The sequence below is a fragment of the Poecile atricapillus genome, chromosome 1, assembly GCF_030490865.1.
Source record: "Poecile atricapillus isolate bPoeAtr1 chromosome 1, bPoeAtr1.hap1, whole genome shotgun sequence".
Lineage (NCBI taxonomy): Eukaryota > Metazoa > Chordata > Aves > Passeriformes > Paridae > Poecile > Poecile atricapillus.
This window is the reverse complement of record NC_081249.1, coordinates 179633250-179651500: the sequence shown is the minus strand read 5'-3', so window position 1 is coordinate 179651500 and position 18251 is coordinate 179633250. Positions and strand designations below refer to the sequence as shown.

Here is an 18251-nt window from a genome sequence, read left to right as displayed (position 1 = left end):
ACAGCTCTCAGCTTCAGTGCCATCCCCTCATAGAGCACTTTTAAATCAGCAGTCCAGTCTCATAGGGGACCCAGGTTCCATCCCAGCCCTGCTGTCCCCTCAGAGCCCGTGTCCCCTCAGAGCCCGTGTCCCCTCAGCCCGTGTCCTGCTGTCCCTCATGTTCCTGCCCTGGGCCATGCCAGCCCAGCGGGCTGTGACACGCACACCTGGCCTGGGCACTTGGGGCAGCCCCACTCATGCTCTCCATGCCCACAAGCACCTGGAGCAGGGGTTGGCTGAGTTTTTTGCTCTTTCCCACTTCCCTCCATCAAGATTTCCTCCTGCCAGCCTTCTCCAGAAGTTCTAAAGGATCATGTTCTTGCTTTTAGCACTCCTTGTCCTGTCTGCATAACACCATCTTCAAATAGGTGCTGCCATTATAAAACACCTCACAGATCTTCCCTGGGCATTTCCCAGACAAAGAAAAAATCCTTCCCCCATTTCCAAACTCCCTTGCTGATCACCAGCAAGTTCTTAACTTTAATTCTTTTTTTTTTTTAAAGATGCTCATTTCCTGTTCTGATGCAGCTGGTTCATCCACTTACCTTTTTTATGTTTTGCCAATTATTTTTCATTCTGACTTTACAACTTATCTAAACTGACACCAGTGTCTTTTCCTGTAAAAGTTTATTTGTGTACAAAACAATTCGGTTTTGACTTGGACATTTATTATAAAAAGTCCACAATATATCATGAAACTAAGGCACGTAAAAAATAAGAGCTACTGTTGGCTTCACATGGGTTCACTGCCTTTTTTCAGTGCCACAAAAATTCAGAGTCCTTGAAGCTTGCTGAAAATACAGTAGAAAAGAAGAAAAACAGTACTTAGAAGGTTTCTTTTAAAAAGAGTTCACAATGCTATTCTATTTCTTTATCTAGGAAAGACTTGATAATGTTTTCAACCATTTAAAGACCTAAAGTATCTGATGGTGTGATATTTTTTATAGTCAAGTAGAAGTTAAATGGGCTGACCTATTATTAATTCCCTGGGAAGGCCTTTCCAACAAGGAGAAGATAAATTTATGCTTTTCCTAATGGGTTATATACCATCATTATTTTAAACAGGTACATTTTCATCCATTTTAACCCCTTTGACACATTTGAATACTTTTTTGGTGTTGCAGCTGGCTTTTTTCCAGTTGGTGGAATGAACAAGTGCAGATTTAAAAATATGTGTGACATCAAAAGCCTGCAAGTGGCTTCTGGGCTTGATGATTATCACAAAATGAAGCAAAAATTGTTCCTAAATTTAATTAATTTATGTAATCATCAACCCTAAATCTGCTTCCCAATTAGATCTGTATCATTGAAAATCAGGCAGTTCCATCATCTCTCCTTTTACTTTTGGATTGTGCTTCCCATCATTGATATTTGTAATTTCTAAATTTATTGCTTTAGTTCTGGGCATTTGGATTTGTTACACTGCCTAAGTATGAAGTGTAAGTGAAGCTGCTGGAATATTCAAATATTCCCAATTTGCTGTGATTTTTAGCCTGATAATCAGAAACTAAATTTATTGCTTTAGTTCTGGGCATTTGGATTTGTTACATTGCCTAAGTATGAACTCTTAAGTCAAGCTGCTGGAATATTCAAATATTCCCAATTTGCTGTGATTTTTAGCCTGATAATCAGAAACTCAGCACATCAGAAAAATCTATTTACCTGTCTTCAACTGTCTTGTTGGAGGGGTAGAACACCTTGAAGGAAAATCCACTTCTGGGAAACGAACCCTGTGAAGGAAAAGGGGGAGAAAAAAAAAAATCACATTTGTGTGAGGAAAATGCAGTGCAGGGAGTGAGGGATCTGGGATTTGAGTGCTCAGGGGGTCTCACAGGGTTGATGCAGAGGCAGTCACTGCTGGTGACAGTGAAGGGGTCGTGTTTGTCAGCGGTGACGAGCAGGTCTGGCACGGGATAAACCCTCAGGGAATAATCGTAGGCCCAGAACACAGGGCTGACGTTCAGTGGCAGCGGGCTCAGGTGCCCCTGGGATAAAATGGTCTTTACAAACTGCAAAAAAAAAAAAAAAATAAAACCCCACAAACACTTGGTTTGAAACAGTTAAAGCATTTACAAACTGTAAAAAAAAAATAAAACCCCACAAACACTCGGTTTGAAACATTTGAAGCATTTATCCCCTGGGATAAAATGGTCTTTACAAACTGCAAAAAAAATAAAATAAAACCCCACAAACACTCGGTTTGAAACATTTGAAGCATTTATCCCCTGGAATAAAATGGTCTTTACAAACTGCAAAAAAAAATAAAACCCCACAAACACTTGGTTTGAAACATTTGCTGCAAGCTCAGTTCATCTCTGCACGTGCTTAATGAAGTGTGTTTGTAATAATAACAATAAAGAAGCTTCTGGAATCTGGAAATGTTTGGGGTTTTTTTTGTATCTCATTCCTTCTGCTTGTTAATGATTTCTAAAGTAAAGCAGTGACTCTCCTCCAGCACTGAGCTGCTCTTTCCTTTCTTGAATTTTGAGGGTTTTAATACACAAAAGCCTTTTTAAAGCACATCAGCCAGTATTTGAAGATGTCAAAATTCTCTCATCAGACTCTCCAGGAGAATCTATTTACCTGTTCCTCCAGCCCAGAATGTACCAACACTGCCACAACCCTTCATTTTTTGGTTTTTATTTTCCTTATTGCTTTCCAGTTAACCATGAGAGCCGCACTTAAAAAGTTTTTTCCCAAAACTGAAGGAATTATTTGATTCCCAGATGATTTTCCTCTCCCAGTGACAAAATTTCCCTGTATTTTTTTACACTAATGGCTGAATTAAAATAGGCAAAAAAGGCAGAGGAAAAATGGAGTATGCAAAAAACAGCCTGCAGAAAGTGCTGCAATTCTACATTTCTTTCATGATTCCTTTCTAGAAAGCCCTGGCTGAGGACAGGGAAGTGTCAGGAATGCAAATGTGCCCACAAAACCGAGGTACTTCATGGGGTGTTCACAGAGACACTGAGCTAAAACAACTTTCTGAGGCAAGCAAACAAAAAAACTCCTGTAAAATAAATAAAACCAGACTCCATCCATCACTGCAACCAGCCAGGACTACCTGGATCGTTCTCATCCAATTAAATCAGTAAATCCCATCAGCTCCTGCTGTGGATTCATTAAGTGGAACCACAACCCAGAGCACTGTGCTGATGTGAAAGAAGCAGAGTTTCAATTTCAAGAGAGGAGACAAAACAAGCAGATGAATTTTCGAGAAAGGGACCTGCTGCTTTACTGCAAATGGCACTGGGTAACCCATCAAATCTTTCAAAAATGTGAATTTGCATTCACATTTGCCTTTAGGAATCGGTGTTTCTTGGCAGGACATCGATGGTTGGTGCACACACAGTTGGCTGCTCTGAAATTCTGTGTTCAAGAGCAGCTGCAGTGTGACAGAATCAATCCCACCTTCAAATATCATGGTTTATTTTGCTGTCAAAATGTAAAGAAAAGTAACAATAGTGATTGTATAAATCCTTCTTACAACCCCTCTGGGTTACTCATGCAATGTGTCACGAGAATGAGGATCAGAGCCCCCAAAATCCAGCCCTGCTGATCAATAAAATCAAAAATCTTGGCTAAAAGTGCTGGACTCGACTCACTCACATGGTTGGGAATGTCCATGTTGCTGCTTGGGAAGCGGACACAGTTCCTGCACATTTTGTTGACCAAATCTTCCCGAAAAATAATGATTTCTTGGGTGCAGTATTGAATCCTGAGTGGGAAACAGCACTGAAATTAATTCAGGTTAACCTAAAAATAATGCATTATAAAGTTGATCTCCCTCTAATACAGAAAATTGAATGAAGATAATAATTTCCATTCTGATTCAGAAAAAAACATGCTTTGGAGCAGTTTTTATATTCAATATCAATTTTTTTAGCACTACTTCATTTATTCACTGATTTTTTTCTGTCTTAATGTATTTAAAACTAGTTACCATTCATGCAACTGAAGAATTCTATTGATTTGGAAAATGTAAAGTAAATTTTCCCAAAAATTTGTAATCTTTCTGGTTTTGAAAATGATATTTGCACATAATTTAGTGTTTAAAAAAAAATTAAAAAAAAATAATAAATTAGCAGTTACATGGTTACCTGCAGGGATTTGTGGTGAAAACTGAAAATGGCACCAGCTGTCTGAATTCCTGAGTGATATTTTCAGCCAAAGGGGGTCTGAAATAAATAGCAGAGGTATCAACAAAGACTCTTACCATCTTAAACTCAAATTTCACTCAAAATTCCAAGACATGAGGAAATGAAGCAAACTGACCTTGGTAAAATAGATCCAGGCCCAGGATCTTCAGGACCAGGGACAAACACAAATCGACTACTGCAAAAAATAAAAAATAAAAAATAAAGTTCAACAAATCTCTTTTGTATAAACTGATCCTAAAAACTAGGTCTGATGTTCTGAATTCAGAGAGCAGGAGCCAGGAAAGTATCCCAGGGAGAGACCTTGGCTCCCTCATTAGCAGTTTCCATGCCCAAGTTATTTTAGATAAAATCAGACTTATCCTGCTCCCAAACAAACCTGCAGGCCTGTTACAAAACCAGCTTTTTATCTGATCACAGCTGGCTCACAAGACAGAGAAAATAGGGTAACTCTCAGCTTCTTCAAGTAATTAAAAGCTTCACAAAATAAACAGTTTTTTCCCTTTCTCTGTACCTTTTATGGATGCTGGGATATTCACATATAATATCTGCCAGAGCTTTCAAAGAACCTGGGAAAAACAGGACACGACACCTGGTTAGAAACCAACACACCTTGGGTGAAATCCCACCTCTGCTGCAGTGCAATGAAAAAATAAGGGTTTGTTTTCTGCTCTCTTCATTTGTTTGCCATCGTTATTTTAATTCAGTGCACACGTCTGGCTGTTTACAAAGACTTCCCTACCTTTCAGGGACTGGATTTGATTTTTGCCATATGGTGCAGATGAAAAATTTCCACAGAAGAAAAAGCAGGTGGGAGGTGCAGAGGAATAACCTGGGAAAAGAGAGGATCTGTGAGTGTATCCATTCACTGCAGCATCTTCCAGCACTCAGCCCATTCCAGGAAAAGCAGGAACTGAAACAGCACTTCAAGCTCTGCTGCTATTAATACACCTGACTGATTTTCTTGATCTGTTTTTAGCTCCAAAAGGTGGTGGCAATGTACAAATGTCACTTTGAGGGAGTCCTCTGGCATTTACAGGCTGAGTTCCAGCAGTGTTTGTGTGTATCCAGCTGCTGACCCAGTCAGAGGATTCTACAGCGTGCAATTATAATAAATAATGCCATTTTAAAATGTATTACTGCCTTCAAGAGGAAAACAGCAAGCAGGCAGCACTGGATTGCTATTAACCTCCATGATCATTCCAATTTAAGGGCTCTCCCAACATCCAATTCCCCCTGTGGCATTATAAAGCAACAGTAGCTGGAATTGCCTGAGCAGTTGGAGGATCTGATGAGAGCTCACAACCTCACCCATCACAAGGGGGGGAAAAAAGAAACCTGATTCCCATCCCTGAAATAAAAATAGAAACAGCTACTCAGGCATTCATCTCACATCCCAGTTACTCTCCATTTTCCTGACACACTTGGATTTACTTCACTGGTTTTCAAAGAGGCTGGTAAATAGAACAGAATTGCTTATCCCAGAGAAATGGCTCATCAATATTTTTCCTTGCTCTCTCCCTCAGCTGCTCATTTCGTTTATAATTAAGAAGGTTATCACTTGCCTATTAAAGTCTCAAAATAGCAAATGCAAGGTCTGCATCTCTGCCTGGTGGGTCCAGCACACAAATCTCACTGACCAAAGTCCCTTTCTGCCCTCAGCACTTCCAATCCTGGGTCAAGCCCAGTCTGTCCCAAAGATTTGCCAGCTCTGACCCAGATACTGAACTGGTTTTGTAACTTCTGCATGACTCTGCTGATTTGTGTCCAGTTCCCTTTTGCTGAGGAGCAGTTTCCCACCCTGAATTCGGTGTTGTTTTTAAACCAGTCGCTCTCTCACACTTCCATTCTGCCTGAGGCATGAGGGACAAGCTGTTCCAAAACTGCTGCAATACAAAGGAGCAATTCATAAATGCTTGTTTTGCCCTGTGTTGTCCACATTACTGATCCCAGAATCCTGGAATGGGTTGGGTTGGGACATTAGAGATCATCCCATTCCAACTGCCATGGCAGGGACACCTTCCACTGTCCCAGGCTGCTCCAAACCCTGCCCAGCCTGGCCTTGGACGCTCCCAGGGATCCAGGAGCAGCCACAGCTTCTCTGGGAATTCTATTCCCAGGCCTCCCCATCTTCCCAGCCAGGAATTCCTTCCCAATATCCCACCTAGCCCTTCTCTCTGGGAAGCAACGTTCATCTCTCTGAAGTAAGGAGTTGTCTTTAAGATAAACCCAGGAAGAACTTTCAGGAGCAAGGAAAACATTCCTATCCCAGCCCAGAAAATGGCTACTGCTCAAAACTCTATTTGTACAAAGAATCGATGGAAACACATTATAAAAACAAAGTTTAGAGTGAAAGCAGTTCTCACCTACCCGAAAACATTGTGTGAAGCTTTTCCAGCACTTCTGCTTGGTCCAGCCACACATCAGACACAAACACAAACATGGCATCTTCATTCTCCTCCTCCAGCTGCTTCAGCTTTGCAGAAGCCTTCACTGACGATGAGGAAGGCCCTCCAAAGAAGTTTATATTCCCATAGAAGGCTCTGCATCATTAAAATGCTCCAGTTAGGATCCCAAAATGGCTTGGGATTAATTAAAAATTAAAATTAATTAAATTAAAAATTAAATTTAATTTCAATTTCATTAAAATTAAAACCTGTCCAATAATTTATCAGAAGGGACCTTAAAGATCATCCCATCCAAGCCCCAGCACAACATCCACTCTCCCAGGGATCCATTCTCCCAGCAACAAGGAATTTATTATTCCCATGTAACTGGTACCTGGCTTTGCAATTGAGAAGGGTTTACATCCCAATTTCCATTAATATGCAGCACCCAAAGGGTTTTTTCTGCCAACACTACAAACTTTAGTGCCTGTAAGTCGCAGAATTGCTTCCTTAAAATGATATTTATTTTAAAGCATTTGGGGAGGAGGAAAAATAACATACTTGAATGTCAGAAAAATTACAAAATAACAATGATCTTACTTAGAAACCCATAGGAAAACATGGAGTGAGGCTGCCAAAAGTCACTTTTGTACCTTGTGGTAGCAGAAGGCTCAGTGGGCGGAAATCCAAAAGCGTTCACATGAAAAACTTTATCTTCATACCAACCTAGGAGGTTTTGGAACAGCAAAATAACTTCAGTTTTCCTAACAGCATCATGTCCTAGACATTAGTCAGAGAGTTGGCAGCAGTGCTACACTGCCAGTCCCAGCCTCCATCAATCCCTCTCTTGTGGCAGCTCCACAGAACCGGAGCACGGAATGATCTGGGTGGAAAAAGGGCTGAGCAAGAAATCAAGGGTTTTTTTAAACCCCACACACATCTGTGAATGGATTTTCTGCACAGCCACATGAACAACCCCCTCAAGCCAACGAGGAGCAATGCAGGGGAACAGGAATCATTTTGCTGGCCCTGTCCTGGAAAGGCAACCCCATCCAAATGCTCCTTGTCTCAAATCCCACTGTTGAGAGCAGAAGGAGCAGGAGGAATATTTATTTACCCCCACTCTCATTTCTGCTCCCAACTTCTACTTACAAACATAAAACACGCTAGAAAAAAGACTGAGATCATGGATCTTGCACAGAGGAATGCTCCACATACAGAAATAGCTTTCTTTTTTTTTTTTTTTTTTTGCTAAAACTGCAAGCCCTTACATCATCCTAATGAGAAGCCTCATTAAAGGACCAAAGCCTTGCCAGCACAAAGCAGCGTTTTCAGATTGTTAAATCATTCCCTTGGTTATTCTAGGCTGTCTTCCTAATCCAGACATAACTTCTCCAAGCATGCTGGGGGGCCAACCCTCCAAGCTCCTCCAGACCCTCACATCCCCCAACACCCTCAAATTCCTCCTTTCTGCCTCTAGAGTCCACCAGGTCCTGGAAAAAACTGAAGGCAAAAAATCTCAGTCACTGTTGGTCACTAAAACGAGACTTCTCTGCTCAGCCACAGCTTTAGCAGAATAGTTTATTACAAGCTAAAATATAAACCCAGTCTGTTTTACCTTCTGCCAGAACAAAGCAGGATTCAGTGTATAACCCACTGTGGAACTGGTGCAGGAAGGTTAAGGAATGTGTTTTTCTTAGATTTAAAGCAGGTTTTTTAACTAAAATTTACTTTCCAGCTGGTGTAATAGATCTGGACAGCACTGAAAGTTCACAGGCTGCCTGAAGAGCCTGGAAATTCCCTGCTACCTGAGCAGGTAAGTCCAGAGAGAGCCCAGGAACTGGAACAGGCTCTGCTTCCATGGGGAGGAAAAGTGAAAGAGAAAGGCAGGAGCTGCAGCAGCCAAGGAATTGGAAACGAAGGAGAAAGACAGAGCTGCAGCTCTCAATATGTAATTTTTAATGGTCAGCATTGATTTACTGTTCAATTGAAAATCCTGCAGGTTTACAGGAAACTCCTCCAGCTCTTCCATCACAGCAAAAGGATATTGCTTTACTAAGGTCCAGCTGGACCACTCCTGTGGGGTCTTCTAGGAAAAATTTCCCCTAAAAAACAGGATTCATTAATAAAGCAAAATATATCAAACACAAAAATGCCTCAATCAGAAGCATCTATCAGTCAGCATTTAAAAATAATTGGGCTGGGTTTAATGGTTTAAGCAGGCAAATAATGTAGTTTATAGTAAATGTATGTCAGCACTTCCCTGGGAGCTGCTGCAGTTGGGATTGCTGGTGCTCCCCTCCCTAAAATCACAGTTCAGGGCATTGGCAAGTCCAAACTCAGCCACTGGAAGCTCCAGCCTCTCAAGAAGGGACATGCCAAAAAAGCCTAACTGCTTCTGGTTGCTGACATAAAAAAATTTTAGAGTGTGAAGACAAAGACATTTTCCACACACACTGGCACCAAGCGCTTGCAGAGAAGTCTCTGAGAACAGGTCAAGTGTGAGATATTGAAGTTTTCTCATTTTTTAATGTATTACAGCACCGAATGAGCAGTGATCAGAGACTCCACAATAAAAAGGAACTCACCTCCTTGAGCTGAGTCATCATCCCAAGCACAATCACTTCTTCCATTTTAGCTGTATTGCCCAGGAGAGTTTCGACTGTCTTTAGCTGGGATGGAAGGCAAAGAATCCAGTCAGAATCAAATCAAACTCTCCAGGTGCCTTCTGCCAAGCAAAGCAAAGCCCCACACAGGACTTGGTTTTACAGAAACCCACCAATTAGCCAGGCTCATTACAAAAGTCACAGCCACATTTCTGAATGGGGCTTAGGAGAAGATTCCCAATAGTGGCTGCTAGCATAAAGAGCTGCTGTGATTTTTTGGATTAAAACTGGAAAGAACTCCATTTTTTACCTGGAATTTGCTCTTGCTATCATCAGGATGAGCAGCAACTGGTGAAGGAGTGAACAGCTCATGTCTGTGAATCCTCTGCAGAAACCAAAATTGAAGTGATTCAGTTCAAAAACAAGTGAGTTTGTTAACTTTTAAAAAGCCAGTTTGCTACAATCACCACGCAAAACACTTCAGAAAGCTCTCACTCTATTTCATCCAGCAACTTTTAATAATTCAGTCCTTTTGACAAGAATTTATTTCCAAGAAACTGATGACCAATGACACTGGATAATAAAACTAAACCTAAAAAAATGCAGCAGGTGATTAAACCAAGCCTAAAAAAAGTGTCATAAAAGCATCTGTAAGGCTGCTACAGGAAGTTATTTGTGACAGGCTGGAAGGCAGAGGGTTTGTGAGGCAGAGAGGTGCAGCAGCAGGATGTATTTTGGGAAGGAGATGTGGGATACATCCCTGTGGACACCTGCAGAGATTGCTGACCTGCTGGAGGATGGAGTAGCGCTCCCGGAACAGCTCCGCCTTGTCCCTGGCAGTGCCAAATAAACTCGGCCTAGGCAGGTCAGTCATGGACAGGCTGCAAGGAATTGACACAGTCACAGTTTTAAAAAGGGATATTCCACACATAAAAATGGGTTATTGATCTAAAAGGCCTGGGAGGCTGCAAAAGCTACAGCATGATTTAGGTACTCCCTGAGGGACGTTTCTGCTCAGGATCCTGTGTTTCTGCATTTCTACATCCATTTCATCCCCCTCTAACTCACAGGCCTTGAGATTTATCCTTCCACCCAAAGAGGCCTCTGCAGAAATCCATTTTTAAAAAAGCAGTTATGCCTTTAAGCAGTTGTGAACAAAAGCTGCTCCTAATTTTTCTTTTCTACCGTTTGGAGCTCTCCTTAGAAAACCCCCAGGGCTTCAGGGAGCTGCAAGATTACAGACTAAGAAATAAATACAGGCAACAGACAGAGCAAATTTATTAAAAAAATAAATTTAAACAGCCCAGTGTGAGAAAAAAAATAACCCCAAACTACCCTTCGTGATGTATTTCCTTAGCCTTACTGTCTTTTTTATTCATTAGGTGGCATAAACTTGGTTTATGGTCTTAAACATTTATTTCCTTTCTCACTCAGGCTTCAGTTGAACAGACCCAAAAGGGAAAGATTAAAACCAGACTTCTCCTATAGAAATTGAGGCTTTGCTCTTAAAACAGGAAGTGCTTGAAACTTAAAATATGGGAGACTTACGGCAGAAACTTCTTTCTTTCTGAATTATAAATAAAACGTGGAATGTCAAAGGCTCCAATAATGTTGAAAACATTGTCTCTGAAATGAGAACAGTTACAGCATTAACTGAATGTTACCTTCCAACCACAGCCATTCTGTGACTCCTTGAAGTGGATGAAACAAACTAACAAGTATGTTGGATAAAATGGCATTTGTTTTGTTCACTACCATCACCATTTCTCTTTCTACTTTATATTCTGTTTTCTATTCTATTTTCTCCTGCATCTTCTAGTTAAATAATTAAAAAGACTTCTCCCTGTGATCTGTAGAGCTTTTCCCTTCAGGACTCTACACTGAGAATCTGTACATATGGATTTCTTTCACTTGTGGAGGAAAAAAAACCCTACATTAAATACAAAAAAGCACTAAAAAGAAAAGTCACACTCAAACCATCTGCATTGTAAAGATTTCAACGGCAAGGAGCAAAGTTAAACCCAAATCTTCTCCATCCTGAGAGGCTGTGGGGTGACAGGATCTAACTGACATGCCCATCAAACCATCTCTTTTCATGCTTTGCATCACGATGTGAACACGAAAGGAAACACATCCATCAGGATCACAAAGTTCTCAGAAACTCCAGAAAGTGCTCCACACTTTGTTATCACAGAAAGGAAATCAATCAGGGCTTCAAAAAAACTAAACAAAAAAGCAGGAGCAAGCACCCCACAGGGAAAAATTTTCCAAAGTGCTTTCAGAAAAGAAAGGAACAAAAGCAACCTGAGATAACTTTCATGTAGAGCAAAGCAAATAAAGCATGGCCAGAAGTGCTGGTTAATATTCAACCTGTGGCACACAGCACACACAACCCCAGCAGATGAATTCCAGCAAGTCAGATCATATCCAGGACCCCCTGGAGGCCCAGCCGGGAGAACAAACGCTCCAAGGAGCGACCTGGAGCAAAGGAAGGCAAAAGCACAGAGCAGTGAGAGGAGCAGGGCAGAAAATGCCTGGTGTTCAGGAGGAAGAAGGAAATGACAGCAGCTCCCAGAACTCCCAGGAGAATTTATAATGTCACCCTACATCGCCTCATCCGCGGCCCGGCTGCATTCCTGCACAGCTGCTTCCACCAAGGGCTGCTCGATCATATTGGATGACACTGGAAAGAAAAATCCCAAGGATTAAACCTGCAGCAAGGAAGGAAGTGAGTCTCCAATGTCCCACCTCAAGTGGCTGAGTCTCCTCACGGGAATACACACAAATAACAGGTGTTTTCTGTGATGACAGACAGATGGATCACTTAATATTGCCACCAAAAGGACACATTCCCAGGGAAAAAATACCCCACACACACTGGGCCCACCCTGAATTCCCCAAACATGGAGAACAAGACAATTATAGTGTATGCAAAGCTGCCAAATATATCTCAGGTGTGTTAGAGCTGAGCTTTCACATTCTGGAGGTTAATTTGGTTCCAGAACATTATCACACGGATTGCTGCCATAAGTACTCCACAATTCTGGAGATGGGCACATTGTTGTTCTCATGGATTTAAACCAATAATTGAAATTAGTTTGAAGGCCTCCCCACCCTCCCAGGGAAGAATTCCTTCCCAATATCCCATCTAGCCCTGCCCTTTGGCAGTGGGAAACCATTCCTTGTGTCCTGTCACTCCATGTGTGAATAGTGTCTCTCACATTTTAATATTTAAAATTACAGTTTCAGGTGCAAAGATGTCCAGACAAAGTTTTAGTAACTGTCACTGAAAAATTTGACTACTCTTGGAAAAGTCAGGATATTCTGCACTGCCAGCTCCTTAAATGGCACAAATGTCTGCTGCTGACATTGCAAACTTGAGTGTTTAACCAAAGTAAAAGGCAAAAATATACATTTATCTCAATCAACCCTTTACACTACAATAACACCTCAGTGCTTCTGCAGCCAGTAACTGTCTTTGTCTTGATAATATCAGAAATGCCAGGAAAATTGGCTGAAGAAAAAGGAATTGTTTACTTACAAGGCTGTTTTTCAACTGCATCGATGACATTTTCAATTATATCATCAAGTTCTCCCTCACTGGTGGACTGGAAAGCTTCGATGAGATACTTCAGGGCATCCCTAATCCCAGAGAAGAAAGCACAAAAAGCGATTAATATTCAATAGTTTCCACAAACTGTGCTGATTTTGGCAGGTGTGCACCTCATCACCACATGGCTTGTGGTTAAAAAGCAGAAATAATTAGTACTGCATAACAGCACAATGGTTTAAGTCAAAGAAGAAAATCACTGGGATTGAAAACATCAGGGGAAAGTCGTGGAGAACCTCAGCTTCATACAAAAATTCCATGTTGGAAGGGAATTCTGGAGACAGAGTGGTCCAACCTTCTCCTGAAAGCAGGGCTTGAGTTATGCTCAAGGACCCCGTGGAGCCAAGCCTTGAGTATTTCCAGTGAGGGAGATTCCAGCACTTCTCTCCTCCATCAGCTTCGAAGTTTAATTACTATTACAATGAAGAATTAAATTAAGCTTGTGCCCATTGTCTCTTGCCCTGTCACTGTGCATCCTTGAGAACACTTCTCACTTTTAGGAATACTGGGATTAGCTCCTCATGAATCTTCCCTTCCTGAGGCTAAATAAAAACCCAAATCCTTCACATCCTCTCCACGACACAGTTTTAAAGAATGTTTGTGTATCTAGAACTACCAAAAACTACCCTCTAATCCCTCTAATCATGGAATCCCAGAATGGTTTGGATTGGAAGGGACCTTAAAGCTCATCCCATTCCAACTCCCTGCCATGGAATTGGCCCTTCCACTGTCTCAGGCTGCTCCAAGCCCCAGTGTCCAACCTGGCCTTGGACACTTCCAGGGACCCAGGGCCAGCTCAGCCCCTCCCCACCTTCACAGCCAGGAATTCCCAATCTCCCATCCTTCCCTGCCCTCTGGCACTGGGAGCCATTCCCTGTGTCCTGTCCCTCCATCCCTTGTCCCCAGTCCCTCTCCAGCTCTCCTGGAGCCCCTTCAGGCCCTGCAAGGGGCTCTGAGCTCTCCCTGAGACTTCTCCTCTCCAGGGGAACATTCCCAGCTCTCCCAGCCTGGCTCCAGAGCAGAGGGGCTCCAGTCCTTGCAGCAGCTCCATGGCCTCTCTGGACTCATTCCAGCATCTCCATGTCCCTCTCATTTTGGACTCCAAACCTGTGTGCAGCCCTGAAGCTGGGATGTCACCAGAGCAGAACTTCCAGCTCTTCCAGCTGCCCTCACACACCACGGCCTCCAGCCCAGGACCACCCCAAGAGTCCCCCACAGGATCTGCTCCAGTGATGTTATTTCAATTCTCAATAACACAAGATTTAGAAATTCGGTTCTTCCCTCAACCTTAGACTAGAGTCTCACATTAAAGATAACAATTTTCTTATTAATGCCATCTGTTGGCCAACCAAACTGGCATTCTGGTTATCAGCCTGACCTTCAAAATGTCTCATCTCATGGAACTGTGGAGTCAGGAGTTCTGGACTTGTGCTCCTCTCTAATGAAAGTATCAGGGCACTGTCCAAAATAATCACATCCCAACCACGACAGAAAGAGAATTTAACTGATATTGACACAGGAGAAATAAAGGGAAAATAAGAGCAAAGGGAGACCCAGTCTCTTAGAAATCATGACACCTTCCACTGCAAACAGGAATCCCTTTCCATTGACCTTGGCATCTCTAAATAATACATCCTATTATATTTGGAAATGCAGCATCCTTGTCTTTGGAAATGCCATTTCTTCCTCCAGCAAAGAATGCTGAGCACAAGACTGGCAAGCGGAACTCGGAACGAGATCCCAGAGTTATCAGTGTCAGAGGCAGACAAAAAAACTCAACCAAACACCCGGCACCAGCATCAGGGAGGGCTCCAAGGGGAGACCATGGGCAGCTTTTGGCGGCACCCACGGTCATGAGAGGGATGGACAGACGGATGGAAGGGGACCGCAGCAGCAGGACAGGCAAAAGATGGCTTTGGAGGAGCCTCCGGAGGCCTCGCTGCGGGGGGAGGAGGCAGAGACGGGAAAGGCAGCAGCACATCCCGAGGAGGGGATGCGGAGCGGCCCCGGCCCCGGCCCCATCCCGTCCCGCCGCAGCCCGGGCCCGAGGCCCGCCCGGGGCCGATCCCCGCGGGCCGAGCGGGTCCGGAGCAGGGTCCGGAGCAGGGTCCGGGCCCGGCGCTACTCACGGGCGCAGGACGAGCCCCCGCAGGCGGAACGCGGAGCTGAGGCGGCGCCGCAGCCGCTCCGGCTCCATGGCGGCGATGGCGCCAAACGCGGCCGGGCCGCCCCCTCAGGCCGGGCCGGCCCCGCCGCGGGAGGAGCCCGGCCCGGCCCCGCTCGGCCCGGGAGGGAACGGCGGCGGTGAAGGAGCCGGCTTTGGGCAGCCACAGCGCGGGGATTGTGCCCTGAGCTGGCGCTGCTGGGGCACCGCGAGTCCTGAGGGCAGCTCCGGGACCCTCGTGACAGGAGACATGGAGGGGATGGAGCGTGTCTGGAGAAGGGAACGGAGCTGGGAAGGGGCTGGAGCACCAGGAGAGGCTGAGGGAGCTGGGAAGGGGCTGGAGAATTCCTGAGGGAGCTGGGAAAGGGGCTCAGCCTGGAGGAGAGGAGGATCAGGAGGGACCTTCTGGCTCTGCACAACTCCCTGCCAGGAGGGACAGCTGAGGGAGTCTCTGCTCGCAGGGAACAGGGATAGGAGGAGAGGGAACAGCCTCAAGTTGTGATGAATTTCTCCATGGAAAGGGTTGTCCATCGCTGGCACAGGCTTCCAGGGCAGTGGTGGAGTCCCCATCCTTGGAAAGATTTAAACACCATTTGGATGTGGCATATGGGGACATAGGGCAGTGGTGTCTTTGTCAGACTCCATGTTCACAGATGGCTTTTCCAACCTAAACAATTCCCTGATTCAATAAAAAACACTTGCTGTGACTGACACAAGTTACCCAATACAATTATCCACGGTATTGTTCCTTTACAGGTATTTTAGCTTACAATATTTCTCCCTCCTCTTTCCCTGTAGGCCCAGCACAGGTTCATCTGCATCTCCAGTATTCCAGAGTCTCCCACTTAAGATTTTCTTGCCACAAAACATCCACCAAATACATCTAACTCTGAATTGGTCCTGCAAGCACAGGATGTTCTTCAGGACTGTTTTTACACAATCACAGCAACCCAGAATGTTTTGGATGTGAAGAGACCTTAAAACTCATCTCATCTCACCCCCTGCCATTGCCAGGGACACTTTCCACTACCCCAGGTGGCTCCAAGTTTCATCCAGCCTGGTCTTGGACACTTCCAGGAATCCAGGGACAGCCACAGTTCCAGGATTCTGGGGTAGCTGCCTTCTCTCCAGATGGAAAATACCTGCTATTTCATTCAAACACTCATCTCCGTCCCTTCAAAGTGCAGCTTGAAGCCACAGAAGGCTCACAAAGCAACTTCAGAATTTGATCGAAAGACTGCAGGGATTTAAAGACAGACAGAAAATGTCAGCTATTTTCTATAGCCCATTCTCAACTGCATAATTTATAATCGCTCCTCGTTGGGGAGTGAGCTCATGGGTGAAGCTGCTGCTACTCTCTTCAGACAAAGAGCTGCCATCTGACAGGTCTCAGATATTTTGGCAGGAAATATGATTCATTTCTCGTCGCAGGCATGCAGCTAGGTGCAGATTATAAGCCCAATTCTTACATAAGTACCTTCATTTGCTAAAATTACTGCTTATTCTCCTTCTAAGAAAACCTGATCTTGCCATTCAGCTCCTGTCTCGCCACATGAAGGAAGGTGCACCTGGAGAAGGGATGAAGGGATGTGCCCCTCGTCCAAAAATAGTTTTCTCTAAAGCTATGACCAAACAGGGAATGTAAAGCACACTCCCACAGCATCCTGCTGGATTTGGGGGCTCTCTTAGGTTGCCTGGAGCCTCCCACCAGAGATATAAAAGTATTCCAGCATGAGCTGCAGCCTTGTGTTTCACTGAGCCATCTGGAGCTCTGCAAGCCATGCCCAGATCTTTGTCTCCATCACCTTCCATGGCTTTGCTGGACACCACAGCGGCTGGAGAGCAACTGGAGAGAGCCCAGTGGTCCAGGATCAGCCAGCATGGATCTACCTGGATGCATGGAATTGTTTTGTTACACTGACAAACAGCTCATTTTCATGTCTGTCACTGCTCCACTGGCAAAATCCCATCTCCTGAGACAGCACACTGCAGCTCTACCTGACCTGGAGATCTATAGATAGAGTTTGTCTGCTTCCCATGGGTTTTTTTTTACCTTTTCCAAATGCTGACTCCTGCATTTGAACCACCATCCCAATGCACCACCAGCACATTGCCTCATTTTTGGAGTTCAGGACAGGTGCTGATCTCTGTGTCACCACTGAGAGAATACCTGGAATACCACTCAGGCTGGTTTAGGTTGGATATCAGGGAAAGGTTCTTCCCCCAGAGGGAGCTGGTCCCCAGGCTCCCCAGGGAATGGTGACATTCCCGAGGCTGCTTGGAGCTCCAGGAGGGTTTGGGCGGCGCTGCCAGGGATGCCCAGGCTGGGATTGTTGGGGTGTCTGTGCAGGGCCAGCAGTTGAACTGGACGATTCTTGTGGGTCTTTTCTAATTCAGGAGATTCTGTGATTAAATAGTACCAGTTTATCAATGTGAGTAATTAACATCTTCTCTCCTAGATCCAACAGAGGAAGTGTATGCCCTACTGTCACAAGAAAATCTTTACAATTACTTTCTGATGCCCTTTTAGAAGATGCTAAAGGGCACATTTTTCCCAGGTTCTACTCTACTATTTCTGAAGAGCTGTAGCTGTTTTATTTTGAATTCCATTAATTCTAGCTGGACACAGAGTTCAGTCACAGAACTGACTCAGTTGTTGATAAAACAGAGTAAGAACTGGAACTGTCCAACTGTTTAATTAATATCAGCTACTATTTCATAGCTGCTGTTTCTGGCAGGAGTGTGGCTTGTGTCACCTTCAAAGAGACAGGGAGTTCTGCTGTGCTTATCACAGAACCCACACGATCATGGAATAGTTTGGGCTGGAAGGAACATTAAATCCCATCTCATTCCACCCCTGCCATGGCAGGGACACCTTCCACTATTCCAGGTTTCTCCAAGCCCCATCCAGCCTGGCCTTGGACACTTCCAGGGATCCAGGGGCAGCCACAGCTTCTCTGGGTACCTGTGCCAGGGCCTCACCACCCTCACAGTGAAGAATCCCTTTCCAATCTCCCATCCATCCCTACCTTCTAGCAGTTTGAAGCCATTCCCCCTTGTCCATGCCCTTGCCCAAAGCCTTAAACCCCGTCCCGCTTTGGGACCCACCTCCTCCTTCCCTTCTTGCCCTGTGGTTTGCGTTTAGCTCTCCTATTCTCGGTGCTTCTTTCCTCCTCTCGCGGACATTATTCACATCCTCCCGCATTATTCACATCCTCCCGCACGGTTTATTCCGCCTCACACTTCAGCCCGGCACTGCTGCCCGGGACAGGGCGCAGCGCGGAGCTC

At 44.4% G+C, this 18251-nt stretch overlaps 1 protein-coding gene across 2 annotated transcripts; it reads right to left on the bottom strand.

Moving 5' to 3' along the window:
• Positions 1 to 649: 649 nt before the first annotated feature.
• On the bottom strand, positions 650 to 18223 carry POLE2 (DNA polymerase epsilon 2, accessory subunit). Of its 2 annotated transcripts, none has more exons than XM_058829295.1 (19): positions 18072 to 18223; positions 12731 to 12831; positions 11797 to 11872; positions 10738 to 10815; positions 9977 to 10070; positions 9500 to 9574; positions 9172 to 9255; positions 8632 to 8688; positions 8202 to 8250; positions 7237 to 7309; positions 6567 to 6739; positions 4939 to 5028; positions 4711 to 4765; positions 4315 to 4374; positions 4140 to 4217; positions 3649 to 3757; positions 1872 to 2048; positions 1702 to 1769; positions 650 to 830 (listed from the first exon to the last, which is right to left on the bottom strand). In XM_058829295.1, exons 3-19 carry the CDS (start codon positions 11859 to 11861, stop codon positions 812 to 814), a joined length of 1404 nt encoding a protein of 467 aa, XP_058685278.1. In that variant the 5' UTR covers positions 11862 to 11872; positions 12731 to 12831; positions 18072 to 18223; the 3' UTR covers positions 650 to 811. The 2 variants fall into 2 exon arrangements, with proteins under 2 accessions (XP_058685278.1, XP_058685277.1); XM_058829294.1 differs by lacking the exon at positions 18072 to 18223 and adding an exon at positions 14929 to 15094.
• Between the last annotated feature and the right edge of the window lie 28 nt (positions 18224 to 18251).

Coding starts and splice junctions, on each gene's coding strand:
- POLE2 (XM_058829294.1), bottom strand. CDS start 14,996: ATGGAGCCGGAGCGGCTGCGGCGCCGCCTCAGCTCCGCGTTCCGCCTG. Junction 12,832..14,928: donor CGGGGGCTCGTCCTGCGCCC/GTGAGTAGCGCC, acceptor CTCTGGGATTAG/GGATGCCCTGAAGTATCTCA. Junction 11,873..12,730: donor TGCAGTTGAAAAACAGCCTT/GTAAGTAAACAA, acceptor TTTTCTTTCCAG/TGTCATCCAATATGATCGAG.